Source organism: Carettochelys insculpta, chromosome 1 (assembly GCF_033958435.1).
Source record: "Carettochelys insculpta isolate YL-2023 chromosome 1, ASM3395843v1, whole genome shotgun sequence".
NCBI classification, from domain to species: Eukaryota; Metazoa; Chordata; order Testudines; family Carettochelyidae; genus Carettochelys; species Carettochelys insculpta.
The window spans coordinates 28775989-28793031 of NC_134137.1; the positions used below are offsets into that span (position 1 = coordinate 28775989).

Genomic DNA, 17043 nt, shown 5'->3' on the forward strand with positions numbered 1-17043 from the left:
AGGATTATGTACCCTATTCAAGGATGGTGCGAATTCTATATTTTGTGAGCTATATGGGAAGTCCCAGAAGAATCTGTCGGGCTTTGCAGCCTCTTCCTCAGCCATATGGACTAGCAAAACAATTTATTAGGTGGTAAGCTTTCATGCTAGTGGACTGCTTTTTTGTTTTGATAGTATATAGACTAACACGGCTACCTCTCTGTTACTTTTCACCCATATGGAGATTTGAAAATGTTAGCAAGACAAAATGAAAGAGAAGCAGCATCCTAAAAATGAATGGAATTTTCTAACAGGAAAAGAAAAATGTGTCAAGTAGCAAAATGTTTCCATTTCAGTCATTGGGGCAGGAAGGAGGAAGCTCCACAGGATCAATGACTGCTCAGATCCAGTGATTTCAACAGGCTACACAAGTCGCACTGAAGCCTCTGACTGCTGACCAACCTTATAAGGTAAAACAACAGACTTGCAAAGGGAAAGGAAGGAAGCAACTCTGAGCCCATGTTTGGGATATAGACTTTGCCTCTCCAAATCCACATGAGTTTCTCACGTTATCCCTTCCACTGGGAGGGAATGCTACTAAATTGCACAAATTATTCCACAACTTTACAAAATACCATCTCATGTACCTCACTGGTCATACTGGAATCCAGGATACATTCTGGATGATGTAGAGACAGAGGAGAGTTTTGCCAGAGGTTTCAAAAGAAACAAGCATGAAACTTCCAACCCAGCCTTAATGTCAGCCACTAATCCAAGGAGCAACATAGTAAATGTTTATTTTAAAGTGGAACCAATAAAGATGCATACTCTCCTTCTCTGCCTAATTTACCCTTCCCCGAACTCTGTCTGTTGGCACTGCTAGCTGCATTATGCACAATATTAATAAAGTAAACACCCAGGCCTGGCACTTTTACTTGTTTATTAAGAATCATGCGTGTTATAAAATAACAAAAAAAAGAGATGATTGTGATGATGATGATGATGATGATGGATAAGAAGTAAATAAGGAATTCATCTGCGAACATCTGTAAGAAATTAAGGTGATAAGAGACAGACAGCATGGATTTGTAAAGAACAAATCATGCCAAACCAATCTAACAGCTTGCTTTGATAGGCTAACAAGACTTCTGGGTAAATGAGAAGTGGAGGATGTGGTGTACCTAGACTTTAGTAAGGCATTTGATACAGTCTCACATGATCTGATTAATAAACTGGGCAAACACAACTTAAATGGGGCTACTATAAGTGGATGCATAATTCTTTGGATAACCATTCTCAGAGGGTAGTTATGAGCAGTTCACAATCATGCTGGAAGGGCATAACAAGTGAGGTTTCACGGGGGTCTGTTTTGGGACTGGTTCTGTTCAGTATCTTCATCAACAATTTAGCTATTGACATAGACAATATGCTTAGTAAATTTGCAGATGATACCAAGCTGGACGGGGCTACAACTGCTTTGGAGGATAGGGTCATAATTCAAAAAGATGTGGGAAACGGTTTGAGGTAAACAGGATGAAATTTAATAAGGTACTCCATTTAGGAAAGCATAATCAGTTTCACACATACAGAATGGGAAGCAACTGTCTAGCAAGCAGTACTGCAGAAAGGGATCTAAGAGTGGTAGTGGGCCACAAGCTAAATATGAGTCAACAGTGTGATCCTGTTCTAAAAAATCAAACATGACTCTGGGATGCCTTATCAGGAGTGTTGTGAGCCAGACACTAGACATCCTTCTTCCACTCTACTCCGTGCTGCTTAGACCTCAGTTGGAGTACTGTGTCCAGTTTTGGGCACCACATTTCAAGAAAGATGTGGAGAAATTGAAAAAGGTCCAGAGGAGAGCAACAACAGTGATTAAAGGTCTCAAGATCAAGAGCTATGACAGGAGACTGAAAGAACTGGGCTTGTTTAGTTTAGAAAAAAACAACTTAGAGGGGACATGATAGTGGTTTACAAGTACTTAAAAGACTGTTACAAGGAGGAGAGAAAAAAAAAATGCTTCTTGTCCTGTCCTCAGAATCTAAGAAAAACAATGGGCTTAAACTGCAGCAAGGGAGGTTTAGGTTGAACATTAAGAGAAACCTCCTAACTATCAGGGTGGCTAAACACTAGAATAAATTGCCTAGGGAGGTTGTGGAATCTCCATGACTGGATATATTTATGAGCAGGTTAGATACACATCTATCAGTGATGGTCTAGATGGTGCTTGGTTCTGTCATGAGGGCAGGGGGACTGGACTCAATTACGTCTCTAGGCCCCTTCCAGTTACAGTATTCTATGATTCTATGAAGTGGAAGAGGAAGTAGGAGAAGAAGAAGAAGAAAAAGAAGAATAGTTGGCAAAATTCCTCACACAGAAATCATTAACGCTTCGTAACTACAAGTAGGTCAGACAGAAGCAGAGGAAAAAATTACTGAGTCAAGATATTGCTTACATACCCTTAAGCACAGTCCCATGTCTAGCATTATATCATAGTCAAAAAATGCAAAGACGGAGCTCAAAGCAGAACAATGACCTAGAAAGACATCTGGAAACTACTGTCCCTGTCTAGACTGAACTGAGAAGAGTATGATAAGCCTAGATTTTTAAAGTCCGTACTATGCAATAAAGCAACCAAAAATCACATCTATTCTAATGTAACTGAAGTACTACTGAAATACATTCAGAGCAATAAAAATCAGAGCTAACATCACAATTTCAATTTAACATGACACAATATTTAAAGAAGTATATACAGTGTTGTATGAGAACAAAAATGATCTTACTGGGTCTGACCAATGGTCCATCTAGCCCAGCATCCTGTCTGCTGACAGGGCCCAATGCCAGATGATGTGCCAGATGATTCCAAGGGACTGAACAGAACAGGACAATTGCTGAGTGATCCATCCCCTCTGGACCAGTCTCAACATCTGTCAATTACAAACCTAAGGACTCCTGCTGCATGGAGTTGCATTCCTGATCATCCTGGCTAACTGACATTGATGGACCTATCCTATAGGCTGTTAATATAACCCTACTGTAGTATAGAATGCATTGTACATAAGAGAAATTTACTTTCCCATCTCTTCTGCTAGCAATCTAGACTAATCTATCAACTTGATATTTGTACTCAGCTAAAAATGCATAACACTGCATATTATATATATATATACACACACACACACACACACACACACATATATATATGAATTATTCATATTCACTGAGAAACCATATCTGCCTCACTTACCCAGGATATTTGCTTTTTGCAATGTGTGCCATCATGGTAACAGACTTTTCCAAATAGTGAGCCATACCCTCAACTAGAGGCAAATTCTGCACTAGCTGCAGCTGCTATTCTGGAACCTGCCACCACACTGGTCACTGATTGTTGCCAAGTGAGATAATATAATAAGAAACATATTTACATGGCATTCTATGTTTTGCAAGCACTGTACAAATACTATCAATGTATCCTATTTGTTCCCCCTTAAATGAAATTGACCAAAGTAAAAACTATCAGAAGACCTTTTCTATTGCTGTTCACATGAAATGGGTTGATTCTCCCCTTTTCACATGTGGTAAATCAGTTATAATAAGAAGAAATAAACCCATACTCTCCAACTGTGCAATCTCACTGATCCTACATCATTTGTAAACTTCACAACAAATCATGGTTTACTGAAAAAAAGAACTTACTTATAGACTAGCCTTTATTAGGAAAATAGAAACTGACAAAACACCTGTGTTTAAAGTTTCTTTTTTTTCCACTGAATAGATAAAATGAAAGTTTGCATTTAATTTTATATATTTTCAGGAATATTTTGTTTATATTTGAATGAACAAAACAGAATTATTATTATTTTCCACTAATGGAAGTTAGAAAATAAGTCATTTGTTATTTTCTCAACCGCTGACAAAATACACATCAAGTGTCAAGAGACATAACAATCACATCACTTTGTATCTACAGGCAGGCTCTTCAATGAATCATAGTCTCTTGTTCAAGGAATTCTCACTGTGAGCAAAAGAGAACATTCACACACCAAAAATAAATAAATGGGAAATTACTTAAAATGCAATAACTCAAAGAAAATGGATTTCTTACCATTGTGAGTGTAAATGGATGGCTTTCTAATGCTGACACTCTTGGACAGTGCAGAATAATGTACTGAAATAAATCACCCAAAGAAAAATGAATGGTACAAAAGATACATTCAAAACATATGGTTACAACTGCTACTAACAAATATCCCAAAGTAAAAAACATCTCTCAACCTTCATAAAAGAGATGCAGAAATGTTACGTGTTATGAATCCACTCACCTGACCAGGCCTTGCTTTAAAGTTTTCTTTTCTCATGCGTAGTTCAAGGACATTACAGGGATGGCTTATCACTGATACGATTGTGACTGGTTTATTACTGCGGATATAGCGGTAGAGCCTTTCTGCACAATATAAGCACAAAGGTCCAGAAATCCAAAGCCAGGTCTGCAGAAAAACCAAAAACATTATTCCAAGTAATTTTCTCCTATTTTAATTTCAAAACAACATGAGTACTTATATAGCTTAGTTCTACCATCCTTATGTTGACTAGCATTTTAGGGTATGCCTACATTTATGGCAGCTGCTGAAATATAAGGCACTACACAGCAGTGAAAGGCCAGCTGTGTCCACATGGGACACTGCAATGTAGAGATTAAAAGGAAGGGGTGAAACTAGATGACGTGTGCAATTTTTCTTAATTTTAACATTCTATGACTCTACATGCCACAGTGAAAGGCTCCAACGAGGCAGCAGAACACTATACTGCTACAAATAGCAAGGTAGACATGGGAGTCATACCTTGGACATGTAGAGACAAGTAGAGGATTTACCCTGGGGGGTTCAAACAGCTAGGACTCTCTACACTACTCCACTCACTGAAGCCAAGTGTGACCATGCCAGCTGAGCATATAATGCCTTGCCTCTACATACCACCGTCAGCGCAGACACAGCTTTCCTTTGAAAACAGTCCTAATAGAAGAGGTGGTAACTGCCCTAATCACTAGGCTATACAGTAATGATTCTAGCCCAGATAATAATATTGAATTATTCAAATAATTTAATTAAAGTGGAACAACTTCAGTTGCAGATATTCCCACATCAAAACATCCCATAGCCGAGCTCTTAGAGTCCTCATCTGAAAGGCAGCAGACTCCTGTTCAAATGCATTCTCCCCATCTGACAAAGCAGTGCTTGGACAACAGGTATATCAAATCTCTGGTGAGTAGGCTAATCACTATGCTAAAGGAAATTTACCTTCCCTTCCTCCCCCATATTCCATATGCTTTCTACGAACTTGCCTGAGAAGCTCGACCAAGTAGGCAGCCTCTGAGCTAATCTACTGGACTGGGCCTGGACCACAACTTAGGTGTTCATCTGTCTATATTATCCAGTCAGAGATTGCTCTAGGGCTTAGGCAGGATGTAGGCCCTGGACACATGAAGGAAGGCATGGCCAAATGCACAAACAGAGGTGTGCAGTCTGTATGGCCAAATGAAGAAACAGAGGTGTGCAGTCTGTATGGCCAAATGCAGAAACAGAGGTGCTTGATGTACTTGAATTAAACCCTTGTACTCTGAGTGGAGCATAGGTCATCTACAAGTCAACTCTACTTCACTCTGTCTCAAGAGAAAACTTCTAGCAGACTCCAGGAGTACCCCCATTGTCATCCTTCAATCTCAGTAGCTCTCTACATCATCCGAGGTCTTCTGCTTTTGCATTTTCCTTGGGAGTCCCATTTGAGAGCTTGACGGACTATGCTGGATGAGTTTTCTGAAAGCGTGGCCTAGCCATCCCCACTTTCTTCTCTTGATATGAACATAATGTGGTTCTTGTCCTGCTCTGTTCCAAAGCTCCACATTTGTGACCAAGTCTTGCCATTTGGTGCAAAGGATATACCTCAGGCATCTGTTCATGAATGTCTGTAGCTTGTGATTTGAAGACTTTTCAGTATGGCAGATCTCGCATCCATACGAGAGCATAATCTTCACGTTTGTGTTGAAAATAAGCAGTTTTGCCTTCACAGATATTATTTGTGAACTCCATGTGGGACAAAGAGTCTTGAATACAACTGTTTCTTTCCCTGTCCTGGAACTGATACCCTTTGTCTCTTCCTCCTTCCCTGCCTATAATGCTCCCCAAGTAAGTGAACTGCTCCACATCTTCCACACCATCCCCTCCCAGTATGATGGTGTTGTTCTTGGACTCGTGGATCCTCACTGTCTTGGTCTTTTCCTTGTTAATGCTTAGTCCAGTCACTGAGGCAGTTTTGTCTACTCTTGTGAACTTTTCTTCCATGCGTTCATGTGGGTGTGAAAGAAGGGCAACATCAACAGCAAAATCAAAGTCCTCTAGGTGTCTGAAAAGTGTTCATTGAATGTCCTGCTGATGGCCATCTGTTGTCCTGGTCATAATCCAGTCCACTGTGATCAAAAACAGGAAAGGCACCCTTGTCACACTCCCTGACATTACACTGAAGGATTCTATCAAGACACCTTTGTGAACAACTTGGCATGTCAAGGGTTTATACATTGAATGGATTAAGTTAATAATTTTGGATGGTATGCCATAGTGTTGCAGCATTTTCCACAAGGTGTCTCCGTCAATGCTTGTTGAAGACTTTTTCAAAGTTTATGAAGGTTAAGTACAGCAGGGAAGTCTCCTTCAACCAGCTGCTCCATAATCACTGTAAGAGTTGCTATTTGGTCAGTCCAAGATCTCTCGGTTCAGAATCCAGCCTGCTCTTCCCTGAGCCGTCTATCGATTTCTGTCTTCATTCTCTCCAAGAAAATCCTACCAAACACCTTTCCTGGAACAGACAGTAACATGATGCACCTCCATTTCTTGCATTCCTTCAAGATGCCTTTCTTTGGAAGCTTAATAAGATAACCATGTTTCCAGTCTTGTGGGAACTCCTCAGTGTCCAAAATTATCCCAAACAGATTATACATGATGTTGACCGATGCCTCACTACCTGCCTTGATTGTTTCTGCAGGGGATGTTGTCTGGACCAAGTGCTTTTCCACTGGGAAAAGGCTTTCCTGATTTCTTCTTTTGTAGGTCTGCTGCTGTTAATTTGCAGAGGTGTATCTGCAGGTGGTAACTGTGGAGGTTCCATGTGAGCAGGGCGGTTCAGTAGCTCTTCAAAGTGTTCCTTCCATCTTCTCAGCTGCTCACATGAGTTTATTAGCACACACCCCTCTTTATCCTCCACTGGCTGATCCACTGTACGCCATGACCCAGCTAGCTTCTATGTGATGTCACACAGCTCTTTCAAGTTTCTCCACCCTGCAGCTTGTTCCGCTTGTTGTGCAAGGTTTTCCACAAAATTCTTCTTGTCCCATTTTACAGCCTTTTTAACTTCTCTTTCGGCTTCTGAATACAGTCTCTGAGCTTCTGCCTTGGCAGCTCTTGCTTTGCTGCTGTTGATTGCTGCTTTACTGTTCCTTTGTTCCTTCATTTTTCTCAGTGTTTCTGCTGTGATCCATTCTTTGTGACACCTTGTTCTCTTTCCCAATGATTTATCACAGGTCTCTTTCCAGGCTGTTTTGGTGTGTTCCATCATTTGTTCCATGACAGAATCTTCCAGGATAACGTCTGTCACAAGTATATATCTATTGGACAGCTCCACTTGGAAACCAGCTCGTGTCTCTAAATCCTTCAGCTGCTCCATGTTGAACTTCAATCCTGGCTTCCTCACTTTTGTGGTGTACCTCTTGAGCTTGAACTTGAGTTTTATTGTGACCAGATGGTGGTCTGAACCTACATCTGCTCCTCTTCTAGCATGGACATCCTGCATTGATCTTCTGAAACAACTGCTGATATGGATGAGATCAACCTGGTTTTCTGACTGTTGATCTGGTGACTACCCCATGGTCCATTCCTTGTCATGGTGAGGTGGCTTGTGTGTCTCAATGACCCAGAGAGCCATACCAGTGGGAGCCAGTGGCTCCTGGAAGGGTCACCCAAAGTGGGCAGGCCAAAGGGTAGAGAACTGACAAATTTGGATCACCTCTCTCCAAGGTAAAAGCGGTTGGCTTACAGTTAACAACCCTATCCAGAAAGAAAACAAAAGTTCCAGAAACATCTACATAAAAACCTACAGCTACATAAGTCTTGGGAGGAGCTGACTGCTCACTCAGATTGAGTATGAAGCATGGCATGGAAAGCCAAAAGGAAGCTACCCTCCAGATGACCATTCTCTCACCCAGGACAACCACCCAATTTGGTACGTGGAATGTTCAGACCACGTGTCAAGCAGGGAAGATAACACAGATTGCAGCAGAGATGAAACAATACAAGCTTGCAGTTTTGAGATTGTGTGAGACAAGATGGACACAATCTGGGCAGCTATGCCTGGCAACAGGTGAAACCCTCATGTATTCAGGACATGAAGAAGACGGAGCATCACACACAGAAGATGGGGGCTTGTTTTTATCAAGAGAGGCATCTGGTGCTTTACTGGAGTGGACAACAGTATCAGCATGCATCATCACAGCCAGATTCCACAACAAAGGGTGGAAGGTACTGATTGTGCAATGTTATGCACCAACCAACAAAGCAGCAGAGAAATGTAAAAAAGACTTCCACAAGAAACTACCAAGTGTTGTGAACCAGATAGCAAAAAAGGTTATCTTGATTTTTATGGTCAATTTCAGTGTGAAAATTGGAAACATAAATACAGGCAGAGAATAGACCATGGGAAAAGAAGGCCTAAGTAACATGACTGAAAATGAAGAGAACTTCAGTGACTTGTGCTCCTTCCAACACAGGTGCTAAGGGAATTTTTAATGAAAAAACTTGGGCACCAAGTAAGTTTAGGTACTTACAGCAGGAATTGTATTGACTGCAGTGGAGCACAAACCAGGACTTCAGTGCTTATGTCTTGGGTTTAAATACCTAAGACATATCGTCTAAATAGTCACAGTCTAAACAAACAACGGGTGGGACGTACAAATCATTCTTAGTTCTTTTTTCAAGTGAGAATTTGCCCCAGGGAGCATAAGTGAATTGCCCTTGGTCATACACTGTATGCCTACACATTCTGCCGCAACCTGACTGATTTGACACACTTGGACTAGTGGAGCTCATGCTACTGCCCTAAGAACAGCTGTGTAGGCTCTGTGGCTCAGGCTGGTACCAGGCACGGGCTGGCTTCAGAGCCCAACCAACCCACATCTCAACTTTGACCTGGGTTTGGGTGCTTGCTGCCATTGCCTGTATAGACAAACCCTTTGGAAGCATGTGTCAGAACTACAGACTAAACCTACCTGTGCTGCATACCAGTCCACGTCCCAAGCTACACATTCAACCTTCCTCTCTGATTTCACATTCACAATACCAGCATCTCTCAAAGGTGGCAGAGTCTGTAAATTCCACAGGCAGCTACAGCCCTAACAAGTCTGGTAGCTCACAGTGCTTAGGAATTCTGTACACTTCTCTAGCCCTAGAAGCCCTCAGAGCAGAAGGCACTTCTGATCCCAGCCCACTTCCCCTGGCTGGACAAATAATAATGTTGCCTGGTGCTGGGAAAGCACCAAACATCATATACCAATTATATTAATTCATCTCCCACAGAGAACACCGTTTGGATGCCCTGAGAGGCATACAGAACAGAGACAAGGTAACACAAGTAAACCAGGTGCATCTGATTCATTTCCATTTGAATTTTAGCATGCCAATTGAAAGAGTTCACCAGCAATATTGGCCTTGAGGCACAAGGACCTATGCTGAAGCATTATCCAGAGTGTCACCTTACACATACATGGACACCCCTTGACTACAAGTGTGAAACTTTTTCCAGAACCAGGAACTATGATGCCAGCTCTGCAAGATCAGGTCAGCAAAACACTACAAAACTTCCTTAAATACGGGAGATGCATCCAGCCTACGGATGCTTTACAAAGCTTCTGCTGCCTCTATCATATTTTCAGGCTCCAGCTTCTTTCTCTGTCTTCCATGGCACCATTACCTTCCAGCTAGACAACTGCACACTTGTCTATAACCTGCCTGTCACACACCTCCCCCACCTCTGCACTTAGGTCCTTTTCAAACGCTGCTAATAACACTTGTATTCACCTGTAGGACTTTTCCCATCTCCCTCATTTTACTGATGTATCTCACCACATCTCACCTCCATCCTGCTGAAAATACCAGCCTCAATCATTCCCTTGCCCACTTCTCCATGGTGGAAGGGTGGTCCTTGCAAAAAGGGGCATTTTGTATATTCCAAGGCCAGAAGAGACCACTGTGATTGTCTGGTTTCACTTCCTATACAACACTTCCCCTGAGCCCCTTTTTGCATGGCTTACTCTCCTTAACTAGTCTGTCAAGCACTGCCCTCTCCACCAAATCTCTACTTAAGGGTGAGGGATAGATCAGTGGTTAGAGCATTGGTCTTGTAATCCCAGAGTTGTGAATTCAATCCTTGAGGGGGCCTTTCAAGGCTCTGAAGCAGGTTAGATTTAAAAAATATATATATATCAGGGATGGTGATAGGTCCTGCTGTGAGTGCAGCAGACTGGACTCAATGACCTTCCAAGGTCTCTACAAGATACATATGTATAACTACATGAGTCCAACAATATATCACTTGTCAAGTGACAGTGGTTAGGTTAGTGGCCAGTACAGACAGATTGCTTTAATTTCTAACAATACTCCCATTACTTCCCACTGTGTGTTACAGCCTCTCATGGTGTTTTGTCTTCAGTTGAGCCCTGATTCAGCAAAGAACTCAGTGCTGATGAAACTTTGCACGCACACAAAAACCCACTGACTTCAGTAATGCTCTACAAAAGAGTTTTCTTGCAATTCGTTGCAAGCTTATGGTCTTCATCTGTAAAATTTTCCATGAGAACTGTTTCTTCTTACATTTGGCACAGTGGTTAGTACAATGGGGCTCCAATGCTGACGTGGGACTTTAGGCTCTACTGTAATATAAACAAAAGCAATAACAATAATCTATAGCTATGCTAGATTATCCAGGTTCTGCTACAAAGTCAAAGCTATATTTTGATAACAATTACACTAAAATAATGTGGAATAGTAACGGAGAGGAAGCCAGTAATCAAACATATGTGTATATGGTTAAAATCAGAACAAGTGGAGTTTAGGTGTTTGAATTAAGCTAAAATATTACAAAGCTTATTAAATGTCCCTAATTTTGTCCCCACTGTTCACCACCCTGGATGGTGCTCCATGAATTTTATACAGATTGCTTTATGCTACCAAATCTATGGATGCCTGAAAAGGTTTAATACTGTTTTCCATTATGAAAACATGGGGTCCAGAGTAATTAGTGGTTGTGACTAAGTGAAAGTCTTGACATTGCCTACAAAACATGAAAGGTTGGATGATACAAACCTCTGGGAAGTGTGACTGGAACCTGGGTTCGGCTGTGCAAATTTTCACAAAGTTATTTTGTACAAATGGTTCAGGTTGTGCTGGGAAAGGCTCAGGAGTATATTCAGGAAAAGGCTCTTCAAAAATCCCTGTCCCTGGTCTATCCTCGTGGAGAGATGTGTTAGGATGAAGGCAGCCAGGAGGGTGTTCCTCTAGGTTAATCTGGTACTTAAGCACTCCTCTATAGAAAACAAAAAAAAAGACACTGAAGCACTGATCAAAATCAATCGACTTCTCTCAATTTGTACGGGATATTATACACTGTCACAAAGCTGATCAAACGCTGAAATTCCACAAGCATTTTTACTTTGTTTTATCTGAAGGAATCTGAATTAATTTGAAGTTTTACAACAACATAATCCTTTGTCACTAGAGTGGAGAGGCAGCCCACCTTGCATGCCTGATACTATTTGGTGATAAGAGAAATTATGGAGGTCTCAGAGAGAAATTAAATAGTCGCATTTGTACTTCAATCACCCCAATGCTATTTCTAACCACAATAGGTGTGTTACACCAGCCCTCATTTCAATGCAGTCATAAGCATAAGTGGCCTAACAATACGACAAACTTATAAACTGCAGGGAGCACTTCCATCATACAGTGAATTTCATGTTTGCACATGACAGTACTATATGTGAACAACCTTGTGCTTTTGAAAATCCACTTGTCAGATGAAAAAAGTATTACGACAGGTTGCTCGCCACACACTGATGCATTTCATTAGGCCCCCCAAAGGGCCAACTCATCTTCATAGTTGCACCAGAAGGGAGGGTCAGGGATTTATAAATACTAATGGCTGCTGATGCTCAGCTGAGAGAGAAGCTGGGTAAGGAATAGAAAGAGAGGAAGTGATTAGTAGCAGGAAGCCACAAGGAAAGCATCTGTAGTCAGTTGTGGGGAAATGAAAGTCTGAGAAGCCTGAGTAGAAAAAACCCAAGGAAACACAGAAAGGGAAGGGACATGAGTTCCCCACCTGTCATTGGGAAATGGCACAGAGATGTTGGAGATGCCACTCAGACATCTGGTCCAGTGAGACTCTGAGACTCTGCAACAGGGGATTATATAGTGATGTAGCTGGAGGACCAAATCGCCAAAATGGAGCACTGTGAATTATGGAAAGAGACACCCTCACAGCCATGGATTGACTATTGGCAGGGGCTGCCATATGGGAAGAAAGCCACAGTGCCACGTCTGGCCAGGAAGAGGTACTTTTGAAGAGAGTGAATCCATTATAGGCCTCCATCAAAGGTGTCATACAGAGAAAGAGAGAAAATGCACCTTGAATACTAGGCCTAGAAAAGGACCTGAGATCTGACCCAGAGGCTGTGAACCAAAGTCAGGGAATTTATTAAAGCAAATTCATTTTTTGGTTCATAAACTCGTCAAAATTGTGGCTGGCAACTAGGCACTAACATATACACATCAATCCAATATATTTTTGAAGATTAGTACTGACACATGACCCCTAGTACAAGAGAAGATGGTTTAATAGAGTAATAGAGATTATTTTTCTCACATATTAACAATATACAAAGGGATTCACAGATTCATGAATCATGCAGGGCCATACATAACTTGTTTCTCTCATATTTGGCTCAGCCTGTAAACGTCAGGCTACCTTACCCTAGCCCTTTGGCCGCATCTACACTAGCAAGTGCTGTTGGAACATCAGGCCCTTTTTGGAAAGAACACGCGGCACGTCCACTCACAAAATGTGCTCTTTTGATCCAAAATCGAAAGAATGCAGCTCTTCTTTCAGAAACCCTCTTCCACTCCCAGATGAGGAAGAGCATCTCCTTTTGAAACCTTCTTTCAAAAAAAAAGGATGCATAAACGCTCCGCGGGCCCTTTATCTCAAAAAAGCAGTCCTCGTGGTGCTTCCTTTTTTGATCCCTGTCCTGTTCTTTCAAAAGAGCGGGGGTTGAGTCAAGGCGCTCTAGAGAAAGAGCAGATCAATCTTTCGATCCACGTTTTTGTGCGTGGATCTGCTCTTTTGAAAGACTGCTGCAGCGTAGACGCAGCTTTGTGTTGTCAAGGGGATAGCAGACTCCCACTTCTGACTGAACGGCTCCTGCCATAGGTCACTCATGGGTTAATGTATTTGTTCAAGTTGTGCAGCCATTGGGTTTGTGCCTTGAGGGCAATAAACCTGGCTGAGCCCCAAACCAACCATGTCACCGAACCATGCCTGGGGTCTCCATGAGTAAGTAGCATCAGAGCTCGATGCATTAGCAAACTGCGCTGATAGTACTGGGGCTCCAAGGGCACCAGGTACTGAGCAGCTGTTAACAGCTTAGCAGCCTTGACAGCCTGTCTAGTAACAACATTCCACACTTCTACAGACAGCCGGCAACTAGGTCACATTAAAGCACCTCAGACAGATAAGAAAGCAGCACTAGGTACTCACCCCATCAATGCATTGGGAATCACACTATGTCTTTTCTCTGCTTGCTCAGATATCAAAGTCAAGGGCTTTTTCCCAACGGAACCCCGTCTACATGGCTGTTTTTGCTTTTGGAAAAGTCTCTTCCAGAAATGTGATCACGCGAGATTATGCAAACAAAGCATGAGATTTGTAAATTAGGGCTTCATTTGCATTTTCGATCGCCGTCATGTACATTCCTTCTCTGAAAGGGGAATGTAGTTTAGACACAGCTAGGGTGGTTAAGCATTGGAATAAATTACCTAGGGAGGTTGTGGAATCTCCATCACCGGAGACATTTAAGAGTAGGCTAGAGAGACATCTATCAGGGATGCACTAGATGATGTTTGGTCCTGCTGTGAGGGCAGGGGACTGGACTCGATGACCTCTCGAGGTTCCTTCCAGTTCCAGTATTCTATGATTCTGTGATTCCCAACATTCCTAAATGTTGTGTGCAGATGTGATCTCCCCATCTCAAAAAAAAAATCTATTGGAACTGCAAAAGGTTCATAAAAGCACAACAAAAAACATTATGAATATGGAACAACTTCCAAACGAAGGGAGATTAATAAAACTGGGACTTTTCAGCTTGATTAAGGAGACAAATAAGGGGCTTATGTTAGAAACCTATAAAGTCATAACTTGTGCATAGAAAGTAAATCAGGAAATGCTATTTGCTCTCTCTTAGAAAACAAAAGCTAGGGGTCACCAAATTGAATTAACAAACAGCAGGTTTAAAATTAACTAAAGGAAGTATTTCTTCCTTTAGCGCACAGTCAACCTATGCAACTCTGACAGAGAACGTTATGAAGGCCACGTCCATGACAGGGTTTAAAAAAGAATTGGACTGGAGAACATGGAAAATAGGTCTATCAATAAACTATTAGCAAGGATGGGCAGGGATGCTGCCCCTAGTCGTTATGTGACAGAAGCTGGGAATGGGCAAAGGGATGGCTGTAAGCTGACCTAAATTATGCTACTTCAGTTACAAACGTTACATATGGTTACAGTGGTATCTATACCAGGTAACGTTAACAGGAGATGTTCTCCCACTGACACAGCTTCCATCTCTTGGAGAGGTGGAATACAGATGCCAAGGAAGAGTGCTCCTCCGTCAAGTCTGCATGTCCTCACCAGACCCAATAAAATCAACACCACTGAATCAACCACAGCAGTACCAATTTAATCAGCAGCATAGACATGGTCTGCATCTCTGTACAGACAAAGCCTTCCTTCCCCCCACTTTAAAATTTATATATAATTACATACAATTTTGTCACCTCTCATGTTATGTAAGGTTTACAGAAATTTCATTTTAATAATAGAATTTTTGCTTTCATTTAGCCCCAGCTTCCACTGCAAATGGAATCTTCAACAATCAGACTACAACACATTCACAAACATATTATATAAATGAAAGACTAACCCTGTTCTTTGAACATTATCCTTTTTGACAGGTTATGTCCAATACACAAGATATTATCTACTAAAAGCAACAAATCATCAGGAATCATTGTCCAAAGGCAGCGATTCTTTGAAAAACTATAAAATCTATTATCATAGCTAAAGACACTGGGAAAGCTATACACTGTTTGATAAATCCATTAGGACCACATTAGCCACATCTAGGCCTTCCTCCAAATACTATTTGACAAAGAATAATATAATTGAAACCCAGGACAATAAAAATTACAAATACGTCCTAGGTTTCAGATCACCAGCCAGTATTTCACAAAGTATCTTCCATGAAGAGACCATTCCAGCAAAGCACTTAAGTATGTGCTTAACTTTAATACATACATTTTTTTTTAACATTTAATCCTACTGAAGCTGAGTAAATTGCAATCATGTAGGTTTATGGGGTGGGGGGGCAGGTTAGGATTATCTCTGCATCCTCTTACTGGAGTCCCAGAGTACGTTTTGCTCCTGTAGTTCTGAATCTGATCAAGGACAACATATCAGTAGAATCTTAACAATTCTTCACCCTTTAGGACAGAGGTTCTCAACCAGAGGTTCAGGGCCACTGTGGACCGCAAGCAAGTTTCAGGGGATTCTCCAAAATAAATCAGAAAGCAAGGCTGGTGTTAGACTCACTGATGCCTCGGACAGAAAGCTGAAGCCTGAGCACCACTTGGTGGAAGCCAAAGTCCAAGCAACTTTCCTGCAATGTTACTAATTGACTGGATACGCAGAAAAAAGGTTGCTGTGGCATAGGTGGGACACAGACCTTTAATCACATGTTGTGGGAGCCTCAAAAAGAAGAAGATTCTGAACCTCTGCCTCAGGAGAAGGGTAAGTCCTAAGAGTAGCTACTCCCCAAGGTCAGATCCTCAGCTGATGCAAACTGGCACACCTCCTTTGTCTTCAGGGGAGCTAGCCCAATTGGTACCAGTGGAAGAGCTGGCTCCAAATGTTTTAGTAATCCTTATGTTTGTAGAGTAAAGTTGTGAATATATCTGTTTTATGTTTCCTACTGACTTTTTGTTATAGTTGGCTTAATACCAAAGTCAACTTAAAGATTTGGGCATCTCTACCGTAAGTCACTGATGTATTTGCGGCAAAACATACCACAACAGCCAATGCATTAATTATTAAGGCTACTCCCTTCTCACCCCTGGGATGAGGATGAAAGAAACAACAAACCAGACATGACAGAAGTTAGTCCTCTCACTTACGGCTCCACTGGGAGGTGCTTGGTTACTGTAGTGAGCAGGGCAGTATAACAACACACAGAACAGAAGAAGGAAATACCCACAAGAGAGGATCAGGGAGGAAAGGGCATGGGATAGCCTAAGAAAATTCCTTGCAGAATCTTCCCCATATCATTTCATTGGTGGGAAGAGGCTTGTCCTCTGAGGAATGACCTGCCATCCCACACACATCAGGGACTCCCTGCCCACTTCTTTGCTCCTTAGCAGTTCAGTTCCTTTGAAGTCACGCTGAAAGTCTTTCCTCAGCTGTGTCCACACTACCCCTCCTTTTGGAGGGGGCATGCTGATAGGCCACTTTGGCAGATGCTAATAAGATGCTGCTATGAATATGCAGCGCCTCATTAGCATAATTGCAGCCATGCATGCTAAGACTGAAGCGCATGCGGCCCCCATTATGCTAATGAGATGCTGCGTATACACAGCAGCACCTCATTAGCATCTGAAAAGGGGCTCATTAACATGTCCCGTCCCACAGGAGGGAGTAGGG

The 17043-nt window shown here is 41.9% G+C and overlaps 1 protein-coding gene across 2 annotated transcripts in view; it reads right to left on the minus strand.

Annotated features, from left to right (window-relative positions):
* NOX4 (NADPH oxidase 4) overlaps positions 1-17043 on the minus strand; it is a 172568-nt gene that overhangs the window by 101480 nt on the left and 54045 nt on the right. For both annotated transcript variants that reach the window (XM_074981479.1, XM_074981473.1), the window contains exons 9-11: positions 11385-11604; positions 4305-4469; positions 4088-4150 (exon numbers count right to left, since the gene is read on the minus strand). In XM_074981479.1, the coding sequence (XP_074837580.1) occupies positions 4088-4150; positions 4305-4469; positions 11385-11604 (448 nt within the window). The remainder of the gene's footprint in view (positions 1-4087; positions 4151-4304; positions 4470-11384; positions 11605-17043) is intronic.